The following is a 21,851-nucleotide window of genomic DNA, read 5'->3' on the forward strand; positions in this document are numbered from 1 at the left end:
ATGGATACGGAATACATGGGCTCAGGTAAACTGGGCCAAATATTGAAGCAGATTTGGAGACAAAACCAGATGCTAAAGCAGGCACTCTTGGGTGATGACCTTTGTGAGGGGGCTGGTGGGGCCACTTGGATGGCCACTGTGGTCTTTCTGGGTCAGGAACTCAGCAGTGCCCTTCACCAGCTGCTGGAGCACACCTCAGGCACCCTGCGCTCCACCTGCCAGCAGCTGCATGTGCTGCTTGACAAAGAGAATAAATGTGTCTCGAGAAAAGGCAAGTATTCTTTTTTTTAGTTTATTCTTTCTCTAAGAAATATTGATTAGGGCAAGATCTGAGAGGAGCTATGAGTATACCAGATAGGCTAAGATAGAGTTTCTGTCCACAAGAGACTAACAATTTCAAAGGAGAAATAAGTCGAGACAAATGCACAATAATGCCAGGGACATTGGGGCCAGTCCCATTAGAAACACATGAATGAAGTGCTTTTGGACTTCAGAAGCAATTTAAATCCCATCTGTAGGGTGGGGAATTGAGAAGTTTGCTAGAAAAATGTAGTATTTAAGCTGAAGCTTAAAGAGTGAATTGCATTTATGCAGCAGGAAATAGAGAGTCGGTAATTTTAGTAGGATCCAAGACTTAGAGACAGGAAAATACAGGCCACTGAGGCAGAGCTAGTAGTTTGTTTTTTATATCAGAATATAGTATTCTATCTCTAGGGTCATTTGAGCTTAGCCTTATTGATTGCAAAATTACTGGGAAGACTGGAGTGGGTTGGGATAGGGAATTGGATCCCCACGCACTGGGGCTGGAGAGGGATTCTTGGGAATAGGTCCAGTTTTGGATGTGGAAAAGTACAGTAAGGCAGGAAGAATGTGGAATCTGATGAATATAATCCTAGATAACAACAGTTACTCCAGATAAGCATATAGGTGGCATCATGAAATTCAACTCTAAATAATACAGTATCAAGATAAGTGGGCAGGTTCCATCTATGAGGGAATCCAGGGTAGATGACGTTAAGAAATTCAACCTAAAGGGCAAATAGTGGGCATCAGGGAAATCTGTCTAAAGGCAGCATGACTGAGAAGCCATCAGCTGCAGCCCACAATGAGACCTTTAGCCTCTGGAGGGAGTGGAACATGGTCTTTGGCAATATAACAAGCAAATATATATTCAGAAAAAAACAAGGACTTGGTTACCAGAATAGGAGTTAAAAATAAAGACAAGTTCTCAGGTATAAGACAAAAACAAAACAAAACAAAACACAACAAGTTGTCAGAACTGGATCCCAGAGAAAAGCCCTGATTCGTGAAGGGATGATTTGGTGATGGCTTTAAAAACACTAAGCTATGGGGCCTTAAATTACATATTCTTTAGTTCAGAACTGAATTCTAAAGACTAGAGAGGTACTAAGCCTGCAAGAAGTCATCAGGTGACCTCAGTAGTGAGGAGAAGCAGGATGAACAAATAGGAGAGTGGGAAGAATGATGACGGAGTGAGAGATTATATAAGATTTGATCATGCTGAGAGTTTACTTCAGAGTGAAGAAGGTTGACCTGAGTTAGTAGGCTTTGAGTAGCCACTTCAGGTCCCAATCAGAGAATTGGTATGGTCAGAGCTATTCTCTGAAGGACTAATTTGAAAATTTCCAATGCTCACAAATTCATCAGGAGGAATAGTATAAACCTAATCCAATTCTTATAGCAGTAAACTAGGCTCCAAAACAAAGCATCTACATTGGCAGAAATAATGGAGGTATGGTGTTTCTGCCACCCAAGCCTCATCTGGAGTGTTCGCCTAATTTTCAGCCCAGCATTTTAAATGGATCATTGATAAACTATTGTACATCCAGTGGTAAAAGAAGAGTTCTCAAAATCATACCAAATGAAAAACAATTGAGGGAGATGTTGACTTCAGTTCCTATTGGGGGAGCAAGAGGTTATGACATCTGTCTTTAAATATTCGAAGTATCTTCATAAGCAAGAGGGATTAGATTTATTCTTTGCTACCATGTTAAAAATGGTTTGTTGTCAATCCTACAATTGTTAAAAGAGTGACAGTTATACAATTACTTCTCCTTCAGGAGTTTGGCTTAAATGCACAGTAAAGGTCTTTGTAGGTTTCTAAAATTATCTTGCCATGTTTCATTAGATGTCAGTGCAGAAACATAATTTGGTTTAGTTTTGTATTTATTCTTTGTGTGTCTATGTATGTGTGTGTAGAAATCATTACTTTCATAGACTGCCTCATAAAAATAACTGAACATTTGGGGAGCACTGCTGCACTTCTAAAGAAAGAAGAAAAGGAGATTTGTAATTTATGCGGCATGCATGATGAATGTACTCCACAGCAGACAATGTCCTCCATTCAAGATACCAAAGCAGCAGACATTGCTGCAAGAGGGGAACTAAATGTCATAGAAACAGCTACTGTTTCTCCCACAAATGGAGAGGAAAGTCATTACACAAACCAGGTCCAGTTAGAAAAAAATAAATCACATATGAGTTCAGCATTAGTGGAAAAAGAAAACAATACATCACTGAATGGACGTGTACTGGGGCAAGAAGAGTCACAGAACAAAATGTTCCCAGATAATGCAGAAAATGAAGATGATAAACAAATAGAACACATGACTGTTGAGAACATAAATGGCAACAGGGAAGAGACTCATGGCATAATTCAGACAACAGAGAGAGAAATTCAAGAGACTTCAGAAAGCCCAAGAGAAGAGATGACCACATCCTCAATAATATGTGATATCTCCAAGAAATATATAAATAGTACTCTTCCCAATGACTCAGAGAATATAAAGCACAAGAATAACATAATGGAAAAGGAGTAAGTAAATGCAATGTGGGAAGTGCTTGAGTATGCCTACTTATATGTGTGTTTCTATAGTTAGTACAACTATAGTTTCTATAGTATGTCTCAGTTCATTCAGGCTGCTACAACAAAACATCATAAAGTGAGTAGCTTTTAAACAACAGATATTTATCTCTCACAGTTCTGGAGGCTTGGAAATCCAAAATCAAGGTGCTAGCAGATTTGGTGTCTGGTGAGGGCTTTCTGGTTCATAGAAGGTGCCTTCTTGCTATGTCCTCACATGGTGGAAAAAGTGAACAAGCTCCCTTGGGCCTGCTTTATAAAGACATTAATCTCATTTATGAGGGCTCCACCCTCATGACCTAATCATATCCCAAAAGGACCCACCTCCTAATACCATCACCTTGGGGGCCAGGATTTCAATGCATGAATTTTGAGGAGACACAAACAGTTAGACTATAACAACATGCATAGTATTTATACATGAATAAAATTTCCATTTCATACCTCCCAAAGACATTGTAAATCAGTAATTCAGCTTAAATCACTCCTATAAAAATTTATATGGCCACTATTATTAATATTGTTTATTTCTTATAGCTTTAAGAAACAAACACATTACGTTTTTTTAAAGAGGAAGGAATTGAGTAGATACGAAAGTAGTTAAAATGAGCAATTGTCCAGATCATGAACACTTTGCAAATTACTACGATTTCAATTATAATAAGAAAAACTAGAAGACTGTAGGGTGTTAGAAGATTTGGAGAGAATGTTTTAGCCTCAGATTCACTTTATTTATATTCTCAAGAAAATCATTATGAGTTTTAAACCTGTGTCTGTAGAACTCTAGGGATTTTATGGATGAGCTTTGGGAGGTACTTAAAATTGAATGTGTATGTTCAGACCTATTTCATTTCCTTGGATATGGTCTAGAACTGTCATCAGATTCTCTAGGAGACCATGACTTCAAAAAAGTGAGAAAAACCAATCTATTTTATAAATTTTCTTTCCTGTGCAAAGAGGTAATAAGGCCCTATTTGTCCGTATAAAATAAGATATTCACAGACCATATTTTCCCAGACAAACATAACACGCTTAGAAGTGAAAAAAATTTTTTTGTTTTGGGAATCAGACAAACTTAAATTTCACTTTCTGTTTTATTACATACTAATTCTGTGACCCTGGGCAACTTGCTTCATTTCTCAGCCTAATTTACTTGTTTGTAGAAATAATATATACATCCTGGGATTATTTGGTAAGGTCAAATGAGAAAATCACTTAAACGACCTAACACCAGGCCACTTTTTCAGATATTCACACCAGGTAAATGTTAGTCTATTCATTTATTTTAGCTCCAAAAACTCTCACTTTCTTCACCTGTCACTCACTACCATTGTTCCATTACCCCCATCTCTGCTGTGATGTGCTGATGCTCTTTCAGGTGTATGATACCATTTTGAGGACTATGATCTTAGGCAAGTCATTTTGCTCACCTTGACCTTAGTTATCTCGCCCATAAAATGAAGAGGTGGTTCTAATTTGGCCTTAATGTTTCTACAGGTCAGAGTCTGATGAATTCTATGGTTGAGGATATTCAGTGCATGATAGATCTACATGATTTGTAAGAATTACTGCTCCAACAAAACAACTGCTAAAGTAGTCTATATGTGGTTACCTGTTTCACTTGAGAAAAACATTGAAGCTCCATATTCTCACATTCAGAAATGACTCAAAGCATCGGTTAATGAGTCATTGCCTGAACTCCTCCCTCTAACACCTCCTTTAGGTGTTTCCTGGTTAGTGACTTCCTCTTTGCAGCACCCAAACCAATTGTGCTTGGCTTATATATTTCAGAAGTTGAGTACTCATTGCAATCCCTCGGCCTAGGAAGCTATCATGCCACATAAAAGATGTGTGTGATAAACAAAACCTCACTCAGAATGTGTTGTCAATTCCCCCGTATAGCTTTCTGAAAGCAACCTATCTCTTCCTAGCTGTCCTGGTGTATACAAAAACGGAAAATAAGGCTAGAATAAACCAATGTGATTACAGTCATCGGTTACTTAATGATGGGGACATGTTCACAGAAATGGATGGTTGGGTGATTTTGTCAATTGTGCAAACACTGCAGAATGTGCATACACAAATCTAGATGGTATAGCCTACTGCACGCTTAGTCTATATGGTATTGCTCCCAGGCCACAGACCTGTAAAGTATGTTACCATACGGAATACTTTAGGCAGCTATAACACAATGGTAAGTATTTGTGTATTTAAACATATCTAAACATAGAAATGGTACAGCAATAATACAGTATTATAATTTTTAGGACAACCATTATATGTGCAGTCCATTTTTGACTGGTATGTCTTTATGTTCTATATACCTGTATTTTATTTTTAAAAGTTTTAATTTAAAAATTTTCTTTTTTTTTATTTCAATAGGTTTTAGGGGAACAGGTGGTGTTTGGTTACATGAATAAGTTCTTTAGTGGTGATTTCTGAGATTTTGGTGCACCCATCACCTGAGCAGTGTACACTGTACCCAATGTGTAGTCTTTTATCCCTCACCTCCCTCCCACCCTTTCCCCAGAGTCCCCAAAGTCTATTGTATCATTTTTATGCCTTTGCATCCTCAGAGCTCAGCTCCCACTTATAAGTGAGAAAATAAAATGTTTGTTTTTCCATTCCTGAGTAACTTCAGTTAGAGTAATGTTCTCCAATTCCATCCAGGTTGCTGTGAATGCCATTATTTCATTCCTCTTTATGGCTGAATAGTATTCCAGGGCATGATATATATATGTATATGTAACAATTTCTTTATCCACTTGATTGATGGGCATTTGGGCTGGTTCCATATTTTTGCAATTGTGAATTGTGCTGCTATAAACATGAGTATCCATGTATCTTTTTCACATAATGACTTCTTTTCCTCTGAGTAGATACCCAGTAGTGGGATCGCTGGATTGAATGGTACTTCTACTTTTAGTTCTTTAAGGATTCTCCACACTGTTTTCCATAATGGTTTTACTAGTTTACATTCCCACACACAGTGTAAAAGTGTTCTCTTTTCATCACATCCACACCAACATCTTTTTTGTTTGTTTGTTTTTTGATGATGGCCTTTCTTGCAGGAGTAAGGTGGTATTGCATAGTGATTTTGATTTGCATTTCCCTGATCATTAGTGATGTTGAGTATTTTTTCATATGTTTGTTGACCATTTGCATATCTTCTTTTGATAATTGTTTATACATGTCCTTAGTTCACTTTTTGATGGGATTGTTTGTTTTTTCTTCTGGATTTGTTTGAGTTTCTTGTAGATTCTGGATATTAGTCCTTTGTCGGATATATAGATTGAGAAGATTTTCTCCCACTCTGTTGGTTGTCTGTTTACTCTGCTGATTGTTTATGTTGCTGTGTAGAAGCTTTTTAGTCTAGTTAAGTTCTATATATTTTTGTTTTTGTTGCATTTGCTTTTGGGTTCTTGGTCATGAAGTCTTTGCTTAAGCCTATGTCTAGAAAGGTTTCTCTGATGTCATCTTTTTTAATTTATTTTATTTTGTTTTGAGATGGAGTCTTGCTCTTTCGCCCAGGCTGGAGTGCAGTGGCACGATCTCAGCTCACTGCAACCTCCACCTCCCAGGTGCAAGCAATTCTCCTGTTTCAGTCTCCTAAGTAACTGGGACTACAGGCGCCCACCAGCATGCCAGCTAATTTTTACGTCTTTAGTAGAGACGGGATTTCACCACATTGTTCAGGCTGGTCTTGAATTCCTGACCTCAGGTGATCCTTCCGCTTCGGTCTCCCAAAGTGCTGAGATTACAGGCGTGAGCCACTGTGCTGGGTCTCTGATGTTATCTTCTAGAACTTTTTATGGTTTCAGATCTGATTTTATGGTTTCAGGCCTTGATACATCTTGAGTTGATTTTTGTATAAGGTGAGAAACGAGGATGCAGTTTCATTCTTCCACATGTGGCTTGCCAATTATCCCAGCACCATTTGTTGAATAGGGTGTCCTTTCCTCAGTTTATATTTTTGTAAGCTTTGCTGAAGATCAGTTGGCTGTAAGTATTTGGCTTTATTTCAGGGTCCTCTATTCTGTTCCACTGGTCTATGTGTCTATTTGTATACCAGTGCCATGCCACATAACTGTATTTTAGTGTCTAGCCTAAATCTATTTGACTAGGGCTAAAGAGAATGGAACCATTTAAAAGTCACCTTGTTCTACTTCATCTGTCAGTTGAGAAACATAACTCCTGGAAGAAAAGTGTATTCAGATGGTTTCCAAGGCACAGAGGAGAGTCATTCCTAAAGTTATACAATGCTGGGTCACTGTATCCTCTATTAAACAGTGTTTCTCATTTTCTGAATTACTTTTATCACCATCACCAAAGAATACTCAAGCAGAACAATGTGCTGAGTCACTTTCTATTCCTTCTAACTATGAGTTTAGAATTGTAAACATACATCAATGACCCTCTCTGCAATTTCTACATATTTTTTGGATTTCTATGTTAAATTGTACTTTAAAATTCTATTTACAAGTAATTGAAAAATGTCTAAAATCTGATTATTTTAGAGCTGGACATTAATGCTATGTTATATATAAATCCTCTTATTTCTCTTCAACATTTCCAGTATTTCAATCATTTCACTGGTATAAATGAGAAGTAGTAAAAAAAAGAGGAACTCAAGTTGGTAATTTTAATGTAGAAAATCAGAATTTATTGAGCATACATCTTAGGCCGACACATTATTGTAAGTTTAAATGTTTTATCGCATTCAGTCTTCACACTGTTATGAATTAGATATTAGTTTCAATTTGTAATGAATAAAGTAACCAGCACTTTTGAATGATTTGAGAAATTATGATATTATATTCAAGAGTTTGGACTTTCACATTAAAGATAGATGGAGCCAATTATCTGGTCTAAAACTTACCATCTGTGGGATCTTTAAAAGAAAGTCAAATTTTCTGAGCCTCAGTGTTTTGATCTGTAAAATAATTATGTTAGTAGCACCTACCTAATACAATAGTTGTGAGAATAGTGTGTAACCTAAATACTACTTAATAGAAAGCAGCAAAATATTAACTATTTTAATATTAATTATTAATGTGTAAGGTCAAGTAAACAGTGACTGATCTCAAATCTGAATTCAAATCTATGACTCTATAATCCTTGGCAAATTTGATGGTTAAAAAAGAGTAAAATGAACGATCAAAATAAAATTTTGGATTGATTTTTTTGGGGATTATAAGTAATCTTTGCCTAATTACTATGATTATTGATAAATTTACAGTTCTTTTGTATCTTTCTCAGCTTTTCTAAAAATATATAATCATCATCATCATTTGATCTAGTGTGTTTAGACAATTCTAATACTTCATATATGTTTACTCCCTCTCCTCACAATTGAGGAAATTATTCAAGTATTAGTACTGATTTTACCAAGAAACTTCAGCAATCTTCAGCTTCTTATTGTGGAATAATCAATTGCTTAAATAACAGTAGTAACAAAAGTAATTATAGCTAATATATATAACAACTATGGTGTACCAGACATAGCTCTAATTACTTAACATGCAATGGTTCATTTAATTCAATTCATACTCCCGTGAGATAGGTATTATGTTATCACCATTTTACCATTGAGGAAACTGAGGCACAGAGAGGCTGAGGATCTTGCCTAAGGTCACAAGAGTTGATCAGAACTGGAATTCACACCAAGACAATGTAGATCTAGAGTCTGTGCTTTTCTGCATTTAGCTGTAAAGTACGTAAATCAAATAATTGGAAAAATGACATTCTTTTTCCCCCTCCAGGTACCTTGATGTGCTGAGTGATGATACTGGCCCCCAAGTGTCTTGTTATATTACAGCACCATCATATGTTCTACAACAACTAGAATGCCGGATAATAAATCACATGAGTTCTTTAATAGTGGGTGATAATGAAGAGTTAGTTAGCAACGTCATAACTATTGAATGCTCAGATAAGGAAAAGAGAGTTCCATTTCCAATAGGCATTGCAATTCCATTTACTGCACGTTACAGAGGAAATTACAGAGATATCATGGTGAAAGTGTGTGACATAAACCTTCAATCAAGTTACCTAAACCCAAATTCACTAGAAGGAATGAAGGGAGGTTATAAGGTTAGTAAATTCTTGGCTATATCTACATTTCCTGTTTGGCTCCTCTTATAAATATCACTCAGACTAATAGATTGTAGTGTAGATATAATTGCTCCACTAGTAATAAATGGAAGGACTTTTGAATTTGTGCCAGTGCGTTCACAGTTTACTGCCATCCATAAAGATCAAAGGATGGAAATGATTAGCCAAAGTTAGGAATGGAGAGCTTGGGTTGAACACCTACCAAATGTTATTTTTTTCACCTAGGAAACAAAACCAAAATCATGGCTTAATTACTTTTGTGCTTTAGACTAACTTCAGACCAACATTTCTAATATGATGGACCCTTGTCTAAATTTAAGAATGTTAGAATCTCCAGATGATAGTAGCTTTAATTTTTATTATTCATGGGTTGGGAAAATAGATAAAAAATTTAAAAATTTGTGTATGTGTTTGTGTATGCCTTGAGATTGTTAGTAAGTCTAGAAATGAAATTTGGTCTATACATGGGAGAAAGTATATGTGGTAGTTAAGATGTGGGCTGTGGAAGAAGACCGGTTAGGTTTGAAATACGGTTTTTACACTTTCTTGCTGTGTGAACTTGGGAAAATTATGTAAACTTGCTGTGACTCAGTTACTTCATCTGAGAGATAAACATGATAATAGTGTCTACCTGGTATGGTTGTAGGAATTAAATAGATAATAAACTTATGAAGAGAGACGGAAGCCTATAAACACATGTTAGTTGTTAATAAATTATCATTTTCATGTCAAATTTTTATTGTAATAACTCTGAGGCTCTGTATGATCACAAATTCATATGCTGTGAAGAGAGAATATAACAACTATTAAATTTAGTATGGAGGCCAGGCGTGGTGGCTTAGGCCTGTAATCCCAGCACTTTGGGAGGCCAAAGTGGGCGAATCACCTGAGGTTGGGAGTTCGAGACCAGCCTGACTAACATGGAGAAACCCCGTCTCTACTAAAAATACAAAATTAGCCGGGCCTGGTAGTGCATGTCTATAATCCCAGCTACTGGGGAGGCTGAGGCAGGAGAATGGCTTGAACCCGGAAAGCGGAGGGTGCAGTGAGCCGAGATCGCACCCCTGCACTCCAGCCTGGGCAATAAGAGTGAAACTCTGTCTCAAAAAAATAAAAATAATAAATTTAGTATGGAGTTTATGGAGACTAATACTTAAAGTTTTTCTTTGGGCCACTGAACTTCTTTTTAAGCAATTAAAATATTTATCTTTTTCAGCTTTATGTAAGTTGTCGTTTGATGAGACAGGCAGGGAATAAATGTAAAAAAATTCATATATACATGGAATTATTTATTATATATTTATTTTGTGATTTTGATTTTTTCTGGGTTACAAATAAGGTTTTATAGTTGAGTATGAAAGCTAAGCCTATTACATTTACTTATTTCAATTCCTGCAACTAATACATTTTATATTTAGTATCAGAAGTTTATAGGTATGATAGTCTAGTCAGCATTGCCCTTGATTGGGGCTCTTAAGTTTTGGCCAGTCTGTGTAACTATCACAATACAAGCAAAAACTGCTTGTAGCCCACTTGTCACAAAATGGGTTTGGAAGATGTTCAGTAAATGGATAATTAAAGCAAAAAAGAGAGAGAGAGAGGAAGAGAAAGAGAGAGAGAGCGAGGGAATCATTGTCTATCATAACAAATACAGGCATGAATTTTTCTCTTTATAGTAAGAAAAACATTTTAAACTTTGGATTACTTCCAAATTTTTATGTGGATCGTATGACATTCTAAAATTCTAATTATTTAAAAACCCTTTTGGCCTTTCAGTATCTATCAAATATGATCGAAGTGCACAGCAACCACCGTTGGTTTCTAGAAGATCTTTCTTTTTCACCTCTCACAATTTTCCCTCTGGCCGGTTAACAATATTCACCATGCCCTGAATTTTCCCAGAGACAGATTCATTCAGCGATATTGTGAAATATCTTCCTTAGTCAGCGTTCAAATGGTAGACTATTTTCCATTGTGATTGTCCCTGAAATGTTTTTTCGTGTATGCGAGCATGATTATCCACGCATGCTGGGGCAGAGCCCGGCTGCTGTTGGGGGAAGTATGAATAGACCAAATTACTTCTAAGTCTGCCTCCTCATTTTAAGCTTTGGTGATTATAGGAGAAGATCATTTTGTTTTCATTTATGTACGCAGTTCCCTTTTGTGCAATAAAAAACCTTGAGTATGTGTCTGTATATATGCATTACAAATTTGAATGTCATTGTATAAAAAGAAACACAAATATCTTAGTCATTTGCTCCCACTGCACAGAGGAGAGGCAAAGAGAAAATGACTTTATTTGGGGAACCTAAGATACTGTGAGCTATTAGAAGAAAGAATTTGCTGACAGCACAGGTGTTACAGTGTTTGAGCAAACTACACAAATAATGGAATTCCAGTCCTTAGGATTCCCTAGAACAGTGTTGAATGTTTGGATAAAGGTCAATATTTAAAATCGATTCTCGCTAATGGAGGCTAGAATTCTAGGAACAATCATATTTGTGAAAACACTGAAAATAATTGCCCATTATTCACACAATCTTGGGGGAAGATTTAATTTAAATATAAGAAGTATGTTTATTTCTGTTTTTTATTGTGTAGTCTAAATTTGAGAAACTCTTATCTATTTCTACTTAAACTCATAAAATGACCATCCATTTTAGGTTATTGGAATCATTTTAAGTTGTAGGTGATTAAATAAAGAGTGTATAGATTTTTTTTGACAATCCATAGAGTCTATACAGCAAATATTTTTCAAATCAGTGCTATAGCTTATTTTAATGTTCTTTATTCTATACAGGGGACCTGTGCTTCAGTAAAAGTTTACAAATTGGGTATCTTTTCTGTTGTGTCTTGTTTAAAGAAAGAGTCGTTCACAGTAACAAAGAAAGGCCTCGCTCTTAAGTCAAGCATGGATTCCCGAATATCCTTAAATTACCCTCCAGGAGTTTTTACCTCTCCAGTGCTGGTGCAGTTAAAGGTAAACATATTAAAAATAGGTGAGTTCCTGCTCATAGATTTTGTGGGTCATCAAGCATGGTTCTAAACAACAAAGAAGGTACCAATATTTAATATAACAAAAAATGGATTATTTTCTTGTAGTTGTAACGGCCTAATATATAGTGATATCAGCAATAATGTAATGATTTTGAGCATATTAAATCTCATTAAAAATACATCTTCTCTTTATTCGAAAGATTTTCCCAGTTAGTCTTTTGTGTTGTGTTGTTTTCTTTATGATATTTATTGGGAAAATTTATGTTGCATGGCTATGAAAGAATTGACAACAGACTTTGGAACATACATATAATTCAAAGATTTTGATCAGTGAGGATGGCAAAAAAGAAGACAATCAATTAAAATATTTATTATAATAAATATTTTGTTATATTTAATTATGAAACAGCCATTTTCTGGGAGTAATGATTTAATATATGCAAACACTATTTGCAAAGGGCATGTAAATGTATATTTTACAAGACTTATTTCCTCAAATAATATTCCCTGTTCGTCTACCCTTATTCCCCTCCCATGCTCTCCTCTCTATTTCTCCCAGTTGTTAATGTAAGTGGAAGTGAAGAAGCATGATTAGGAAGAAAACATATAATAAATATCTTATTTATAGATATTTTCCACGCACTTTGAAATGTTGGAATCATCTTGGTTATTTTTTATTTTTAACCATTCTTATGTGAAAAGAAACAAGTCATGTTTTTCTAGTTTCTAAAGATCACTTGATCTAACAATTTCTAATTAGAAATCATTATAAAACATCTATTTTGTTTTCTAGGTCATTTTGTTGCCTGCAATTAAGTCTGTTTCTTAGTTATTTATAACATAAGACAGGGAACCCAGATTTCAGAAGGACTTTGTAAAAAGGGCCCTAATACTGTGTTCTTTTATATATTATAAATATTTTATAAAATGCATTGTTGATTACAGCTAACAATGTATAGAGAAATGTATAAAACTATGCTCCATAGAATTTTCAAAAAACTGGATTAGAAATGTACCAATAGTTTGCATCTTTTCTATTAAAATATAAGAAAAAATATATTTTTTGTTTAGATCCAACCAGTTGACCCAGCTCTGGTGGCACATTTAAAAGCACAGCAAGATACTTTCTACTCAGTCCAATCCACAAGCCCTCTGATTCACATTCAGCACCCATCAACTTATCCTTTTCAGAAGCCAGTCACTTTATTTTTACCTTGTTCTCCATACCTTGATAAAAACAACCTTGGTTCTGAGACAGATCATAAAAGAAGAGCAAGTGCCACAATAAATAGGATTACACCTTCATATTTCAACCGGTGAGTAAGTTTCTAATATTGTAAACTGGCTTAATGTCAAACAAAGAAGCTTAGATGATTAAAACTTGCAGTCAAATGTCTTGTATTTAAATTCTGTATTAAAATATTATGAAATATCTTTAATCTAGAAAGAAGATATTGTGGATCCACAAAAGGTAATAATTTTAGCTGTTATGGATCCCAAAATTCCTGCAAGTATAAAGATAAAAATGGAGACAATAAGAACTCTAGCAGAAATGCATGCTGGGGTGGTGCATTTTGAAACCTTCAATCTATTCAAAGCGCTGGAAATTTAGTCAGCACAGGTAGGAGAAAGACATACCTTAGTCCAGAGGAATTACACTCAGTAAAAATGGCTAGATGCTGACAATTGAATGAGATATTATGCAAAGGGATCTCGTCTCTAGATTCAAGAAAGAGATTCAAATAGCTACCAAACTATAAAAGGTGGATGAGCATTCATTCAAGGGTAAGAAAAAAACCAAAATCCTACATGGTGTTTTAAGAAAAACAAATCAATACCAAGATTTCTAAAGAATATATATTAAAAAAAACTTGTAGAAATACAAAGGAAGAGAGAGAGAGCATCATCCTGATATTTCACAGTCATTTGAATAATGAGAATTACAGTTACCTGGAGAATATTAAAGAAACCTATTTTATAAGTTTAGTTGTAGCCAGTAAACATAATTGCCAAGAAACACTAGCAGAAAATCATCAGAATAGATGAAGCAAAGATGAAAGGACAAAAGGATGTGGCACAAAGATAACAAGCTGAGATGAAAAGGGAACAAAATATGATAAGGAGTCATTTCAAAGTGCTGCAAACTAACAATTATAGGTACCATTGAAGAAGAGGCCAAGCAATCATAAAAAAAGAAACAATCAAAGGCCTAGGTGAATTTGATTTTTTGATGTTGATTAAAGCCTTGAGTTAAAAGTGCTGATTGGTTAGTAGAAAATATTTATGAAAAAAGACCCATACTTAGACATAACATGGCAAACTGAAATGTAGGTTTAAATAAAACATAATTCCATAAGCATCCATTAACCAGAAACAGATTATGTAAAAAAGTAATGAAATCAGTTTGGTGTCAGTTTTATTCTTTGCAGCACTAATATCAGGAAATATAAATGGACCAAAATCTTCAAAGTTCTCAAGTTCTCAAAGGGCAAGATTAGGAAATCAGGGTTTTCATCCTACAAACAAGTCATTTTGTTTTTGTTTTGTTTTGTTTTTAAATACAAGGGCTCTCAGAATGGACTACTCACATGCTCTTATCTACAAAATAAGTAGATAAAATTAATAGGCTGACTTAATAAGATTCAAGATATCGAGAACAAGCAAGTATTTTCTTATTTTTAAAATTTGATAGAGCATAAATAATATAAAAGCAAAATAAATCAAAAGTAAAAATTTATATGAAAGAGAGATAACGGAAAGAAAACAGACAAACAAAACATCAGCATGGTGATATGTGTCTACTTTTAAGAGCAAGTGTAAGCAAGATAATATAAGTAAAATAATCTGTTATGACAATAAATATAAATGAGTTAAACATAATTTATATTATTGTCCATATTTCATAATCTTCCTTTGATATTTTTAAATACTTTATATGATGTGCTTGGGTAATTTCCTTAGGTTTATTATACACATTATTAATTTATTATCATTTGTTTAAATTGTTCATTTTATTCACTATAATTAACATTCCTAAAAGCTTAGTGCTTTTTCCAATCTGCTTCACTGTTTTACTATGCTTTATATAGTTGATCCTTGAGCAATGCAGGGGGATTAGTGGTGCCAACCACCAAGAAGTTGAAAATGTGTGTATAACTTTTGACTCCTCGAAAACCGAACTGCTTATAGCCTACGGTTGACCAGGAGAAAAGCCTTACCAATGATATAAACAGTCTATTAACACATATTTTGTAAGGCATATGTACTATATACTGCTTCTTATAATAAAATAAGCTAGAGAAAAGAAAACGCTATTAAGAAAATCATAAGGAAGAGAAAATATATTTACTATTCATTAAGTGGAAGTGGATAATCATAAAGGTTTTTATCCCTGTCATCCTCATGTTGAGTAGGCTGAGGAGGAGGAAGAGGAGGGGTTGGTCTTGCTGTCTCAGGAGTGGCGGAGGAGCAAGAAAATCTGTGCACAAGCACACCCACAGAATTCAAATCTATGTTGTTCAAGGGCCAACTGTATTTCTTCCTTTATTCCTTTAACTATTTAAGCATACTTATTTTATGGGCTTTTTTAGATTGATTATTCTATCATCTATCTATTAACATGATGTATAACACCATATCATCTATCTAGGAGTACAGCGTAATCTTGCAGAATTTCATACTGATTCTGTTCTATGGCTCTTGCCCTTAGACATTCATTTCCAAGTATTGATTTTAATTTTTGATCAGATATAAATATCAGTTCTTCTTCTCCCTTTTCCCCCAAGCCAAAGCAATTAATTTTTTGTGTGTGTGCTTCTTGACTGTTTTCTTGAGCCAACAAGCAGAAGGGTTTTGGTTATTGCTACCAATAACCAAATAACCAGAGAGTGTTATGGCTCTCTCATGGCCAGTGATGCCCTTCTGAGATTCCAGCTTCATGACTTAGTTCAAGCTCCCTCCCTGTGCAGCTGGAGGTTGTATCGTATGTCTGGGAATAGATATTAAACTGTACCTCAAGCCCCTGGCACGTGTGCATGGTTGGGGTTGAAAAGAAGAGGCTGATAGGGGAAGGAGCACCCACAGAATCAATTCCTCGAGTTCCCTAGTGAAGAAAGAGAATTCTTGCTTTTTAGATCCTTGAGTCCAGATCTAGGGGGGATTTCTTTTTCAGCTTTTGAGTTCATATAATTGTGTGTGTGTGTGTGTGTGCGTGTGTGTGTGTGTGTGTTTATGTGACATTTTGTCCAGAATTCCTGTGGAGTGGGAAAGTGGCTATTTGTCATCAGTTAAATTGGCCAAGTTGCTAGAATAAGCCATTTTTTTTTTTGCCTTTGTACATAATCTGTCTTCTAGAAAATCTTTCTTCTGCCACATTTAACTGATATACTCTTGCCCATTCTATAAGTTCCAGTTCAACTCTTTCTTTTTCTGTCCAGATATCCTAAGCTCTCTAGGAGGAATCGAGTGCTCTTTTTTTTTGTGCCAACCCCATCCTTTGTACACATCCCACATTCTACTGTAGCAATAATATATATTCTCGTTTACATGTCATGACTTAGCACAATTGCAACATAGTAAGTGCTAAAAACATTAGGTAAATTAAATAAATTAATGAGCAAACTCGTGGAAATGTAAATTGTATTGCAAATTCATCTGCACTTTTTGACAATGTTAAATTGATACATTACAATGTGCTATGTTGTTATTAGTCTCAGACATAGTAGGTGCATTTTTTTCCATCTAGTGGAGCATAAAACAAGCAAATGAGACTCCATCTCAACTGTTTATTTAACATTCTTTAATCAAAGAATGAAAGCCAGCTGGACATTTTCTATGGAAACAGAAACACAAAAAGCAATCCATACCCCATGTAATGAAAAAGATAAAAACCATTTGAGGCCAAAGCATAGTCTGAATATTAAGAAAGAAAGGTCTGTATTGTGTTATATTCCTTTATGTCTGAATGATTTCTAGTGAAAGGATGAGAGTCATTTAATTATGAGCCAGAAAAGATTTCTCATAGCAGTAAATTGGAACAATACTTTATTAAATAGGAGCTTATTACTTACTATGCAATCAATATTTTAGAGAGTTAGACAGGAAAATGGCTTTTGCCCATGAAAAATGACATTTCCTACACAATGCAATTGTTTTTAACATTAAGTTGTTCAAATGTAATATGTGATTCATGCCTGAGAATATTTATAAAATATATGTAAGTCACACCATATAATGAAATGGACAACTAGTAAAGCTAATATCAAACAATAAACTGATCATTATTGATAAAAGTATGCATCTCCTTTCTTGTCCCACCTCATTCCATCTCCTTTGTCCTCACCACAGTCACTCATCCCCACCAAATTTAACCACTATTCTGAAATTTTCAATTATTCTTTTGCTTTTATGTATTTCTCTGTTTGATCACATATACTTATATTTGTCCCGATACATTTTCTTCTTCTTCTCTGGCAGCACTCTATAGGTTAAAGTTGAGTAACTCTGGTTTGTTTGGGAGAGAGCATAGTTCACTAGGCATCATCTTTGGAGACCACCTACCACATTTGATATAACATGCTAGGATGAAAATGAATTTTTTCCACCTCTTTGGAGATATTATGCCACTCTTTAATGCTGTTCTGAAGACTGCAGTGGATGCAATTTTCATAACTTTATGGGTGATCTGCTTTATTTTGCCTGCTGCTTTCAAGATCTTTTCTTTGCACTTGGTGTTTTGCGTCTATCTATGATCTGTCTAGATACAAATTTTAAACTTTTTCTGAATATATTGTGCTTCCTGAATAAGTGGATGTATGCCTTTTCACATTTCTGAAAAGTTCTTATGTGCTTTCTAATCAAATGCTGGCACTTCTCCATCGTATGCACTCTGTCCTTCCAAGTTTCCACATAGATGTATATATGACCACTTCTTTTTAAATTCCGTATTGTTTACTTCCCTTCTGTTTTCCAGCTCCCTGTCTCTATGTGCCATATTCTGTGCAATTTATTCACATTCCAGTTTGAAATGGCAAAAATAACGCATACCTTAAAAATGTACTTTTAATCTATTATTTGAGTTTTGTTTTAGACAATTTTATTTTTTATTTCTTAAAGTTATATTTTCCCAGCTACTGGGGAGGCTGAGGTGGGAGCCCAGGAGATTGAGGCTGCAGTGAGCTGAGATCATGCCACTACACTCCAGCCTGGGTGACAGAGTGAGACCCTGTCTAAAAAAAAAAGTTCTACTTGGCCCTTATTTAAATCTCCCTAATTATCTTTAGAGTTTCTTCCTGCCTTCTTATTTTTGGGATACTGTCCTTTATTAAACTTTTCATATATAGTTGTTTTCATCTTAAATCTGCTAAGTCTAACATCTGAAGTCTTTGGGCGTGTTTATATCTGTCATCCATGGTATTTAGCTTCTAATTTGTTTGAGAACTTTTGCTTGCAAGCATGCAGACGTGGGGTTTCTTCAGGCATAATGGAGTTGCTTTCCTCAAGGTGGCATTTGTTCCTACCTCTGCTGAGAACCATCTGCTACTTACCTGGGGCTACATTAGCCTTCTTGAGAGTCTTGGTGAAGGTCTCAAGTTCACCTTTCCCACATGGCTGTGATCCCAAGGACTGACAGTGTCATGTTCTGCTCACTTGATTATTGCTTACAGTTTGATACTCCTGCATCTACATTACAGGAAAGGTGTTTGCCATCTTAGTAATCCCCCCATTCCTGCCTGGTTGCTCCCTTAGCTGCAACCCTGACTTCACACATTTTATTTGGAGAGGAGTTTGGAAAATTTCAAAAGAATTTGTATCAAAAAATTCTTTTAAAAGTATGCAAGCCAAAAAACTATGTATCCAAAAGCACACTTATCAAGATCTCGCTGTTTTACACTAAAGATTATTCTAAATTTGTTATTCTAAATTTGTTATTTATAATTCTGGATTTTGTGTATTAAATTTATGATATTTTAGAGTCTACCTAAGAAGGAAATGATAATTTTATAGATAATGAAATCACACATACTACATTTTCCTTTGTGCTTCTCAATGAGTGCTGTATTGTCAACGCAGGCAAATCTCATTTAATAGAGTAAAATTGTTTCAGTGAAACATTAAAGTAAATGCTTACTGAGAAAATAAGATTTGTTTCATGTGTTAAACTTGGAGGTAGTGTACTTAGAAGTATTTTTAATTCATAAATACTGTTTTCCTTAAGAAAATAAGATTCCCTGTGAATTGGAATGCCAAGTGAGAAATAATTTAGTTTTTAAATAAAAAAGAAACTATCCTTGAAAAATTCCCAATAGTGTCTATTTCCCAGTTAGAGAAACAAAATATTAAGGTGCATTGGAGCAGATTTTTTAATCTTGTGAAAAATCTTTTGAATATTGTTTATGAGGTACTTAGGCCATGTTTAACTGGGAAAGATGTAATTGTGCACTGTTAGGCTTGAGAAAATGCAGGCTGGAAGGTATATCTATTGCTTTCCCTGCTAGACACCTTGTATTTTGGGAACTGTACTACAATTTCTGCAAATTGCCCTTTCTATCCATGCAGATGCAGTGGGAGCTTCTATGTTCATTAATATCCCTACATATAATTAAACACTTGACCTACAAGAGGCTGATCATAATTCCCTGATGCCTAATAAAAAGGGTAATTTTGGGAGTAGCTCATATCTTAGGATATAAAACTCCAGAGTTGTCAACAGCCGTGATTTCTGCTGCTGGAAAAAAAAATGATCATTAATAGTACTAGATGAAAAAGGAAAGATGCAGAGAAGAGAAGTAATTAGATAAAGATGATGTTCCAATTTGAGACAGAGTTTTTATCTGACGCCCTCCACATTTGTCTGTTTGCCCCATTAACAATCAAGGATTACTATAATTAATTCACTTATAACTAAGTAAAATGGATTTGGGTTTCTGTTACCTGTACCCCAAAGAGTCTTAGCCAATACATCTACTCATCTGTATACTCCTTGGTATATGAATCTTATCGTCCCTAGGAATACACAGGCAAATCTACAGAGTGAACAGAACCTCCTGAGATGAAAGAGATTGAAGTCATCACTCCCTTTTTTTTTTTTCCTGAGGTGCAACATTATTGAAATGTTTCTGTTGGGTTTAAGTGGATATTCTGCTGTCAGCTGGCAAGAAAACATAGCATAATAGAGAAAGAAATTTGAATGGATGACTAAATTTCATCCTAGGATGACCTAGGCTCATTTTTGTCCAGAAACTGAATAAAATATAAGACAGTTCTAGCACTGTGAAAATTTCTTTGAAAAAATTACTGTGTGGGCATGTTGGGGGCCAGGGTGCGTGGGTCCACTAAGGTACAGTGTCATTGGGAGCTCAAGCTCAGGGTGGAATAACTGAATCACACATAGCGTAACAGTGGAGAGTTTTCTTGTTTTTCCTCACCTTAAAAACTATTGCCAGAATAGTGGCACATGTAGGTAAATACACCAAACGAGGGCATTGCATCAGATCATGGAGGATCTTCCGTTTTCAATAGCAGTGAGGCAGCAACATCAGCAAAGCAAAAGAGAATGGGACCATACATGAAGACTGAGGACTACTTAGATTATGTAGGGTTTTTTTCTCTGTACAATAATTGTAACTGTGACACCTTGAACTGGGTAAAGCTCCAAGGGTAGATGGACCTACAGTCAGAATGCAGTTACATCAGGAGAGAACGTTTCTCTCAGCTGTGTGGTAAGCACTCAGGTCATTTGAACTGATATCCAACAGTGATTACACCGATTACAAATGGTAAAATTAAGGTACAGAGTTTGTCATAAAATATGTCAAATATTGACATAAATATGGCAATATTTATGACATATTAATGTAAATATGACGTTTTAAAATGTCAAATATTTCACCACTTTAAAGACAAATAACAATCCATGTAGAAATAAAAACTACCAGAAATTTATCAATATATTATAATATTTGACTTCAGGCAATGTGGCTATGTGGACTTTCTTCTTCCCTTTACTTTTCCATCTTAAATGAATTTTACGATCAACATGAATAACTTAAAGTGGGAAAATATTTGAAGTTTTTTGAATACAGCACACTATTTAAAATTAATACTTTAATGACTAAATTATACTTTTCTGAGAAAAAGTTAACCTCAAAACATTGGTGACATTCATGTTTAAATATCTACGCATCATGAATATCACAAAGAAAATATCCTGAAAGTAAAATACAATATAGAATGAGAATTTTGATGGTTTGAATGCTTGTCAAATTCTGTATCATATATTATTTTTTTCCACAGATAAAGTAGCATGACATTTTAATCTGTAGCCTCAGGGAGATTAGTACTGTCTGGGTAAGTCCCAAGCAAAATTGGTCATTTTAAAATAAACACATTTGTAAAACAAATCTTTACTATTTTTGGAACTATCACTATGTCAGCATGTTGCCTTTTATGGAGTTTGATCAAGTGCTACTCACTGTCAGACAATACTAGTTGTCAAACTTTGCAATTAGCATATATTAAGGAAATAGTATAGTTGCAGAGCTGTTACCAGTTGCGAGACACAAGTATACTATCAGATTATTTAATTTGAATGTGGACTGTGCCTATTAAAGTTTAAGTTTAATCTTTATATCGTTAAGGACTCTTTTGATTTAAGTGATAGGAAAGCCAATCCAAAGTGTTTAAGCAAAAAGAATTTTTGATATATGTAAATTAAAAATCTGAGGATGTATCTATCTATATATTTTTTCCTCAACCAGGAAGAACCTAGTCTCTCTTCTTCATCTCTATCTGCTTTCCTCTGTGCCAATTCCATTCTCTGACATGCTTGTTCCTCATTCTGGCAACATAGTTACAT

The 21,851-nt window shown here is 35.0% G+C and overlaps 1 protein-coding gene across 1 annotated transcript in view; it reads left to right on the plus strand.

The window, feature by feature from the left end:
- Positions 1-21,851, plus strand: part of DTHD1 (death domain containing 1) — a 66,217-nt gene continuing 44,366 nt past the window's right edge. The window contains exons 1-5 of the mRNA XM_031010338.3: positions 1-271; positions 2,221-2,836; positions 8,647-8,977; positions 11,799-11,978; positions 13,067-13,311. Of these exons, the coding sequence (XP_030866198.3) occupies positions 1-271; positions 2,221-2,836; positions 8,647-8,977; positions 11,799-11,978; positions 13,067-13,311 (1,643 nt within the window). The remainder of the gene's footprint in view (positions 272-2,220; positions 2,837-8,646; positions 8,978-11,798; positions 11,979-13,066; positions 13,312-21,851) is intronic.

Source organism: Gorilla gorilla, chromosome 3, assembly GCF_029281585.2.
Source record: "Gorilla gorilla gorilla isolate KB3781 chromosome 3, NHGRI_mGorGor1-v2.1_pri, whole genome shotgun sequence".
In the NCBI taxonomy this organism is placed as follows: Eukaryota; Metazoa; Chordata; class Mammalia; order Primates; family Hominidae; genus Gorilla; species Gorilla gorilla.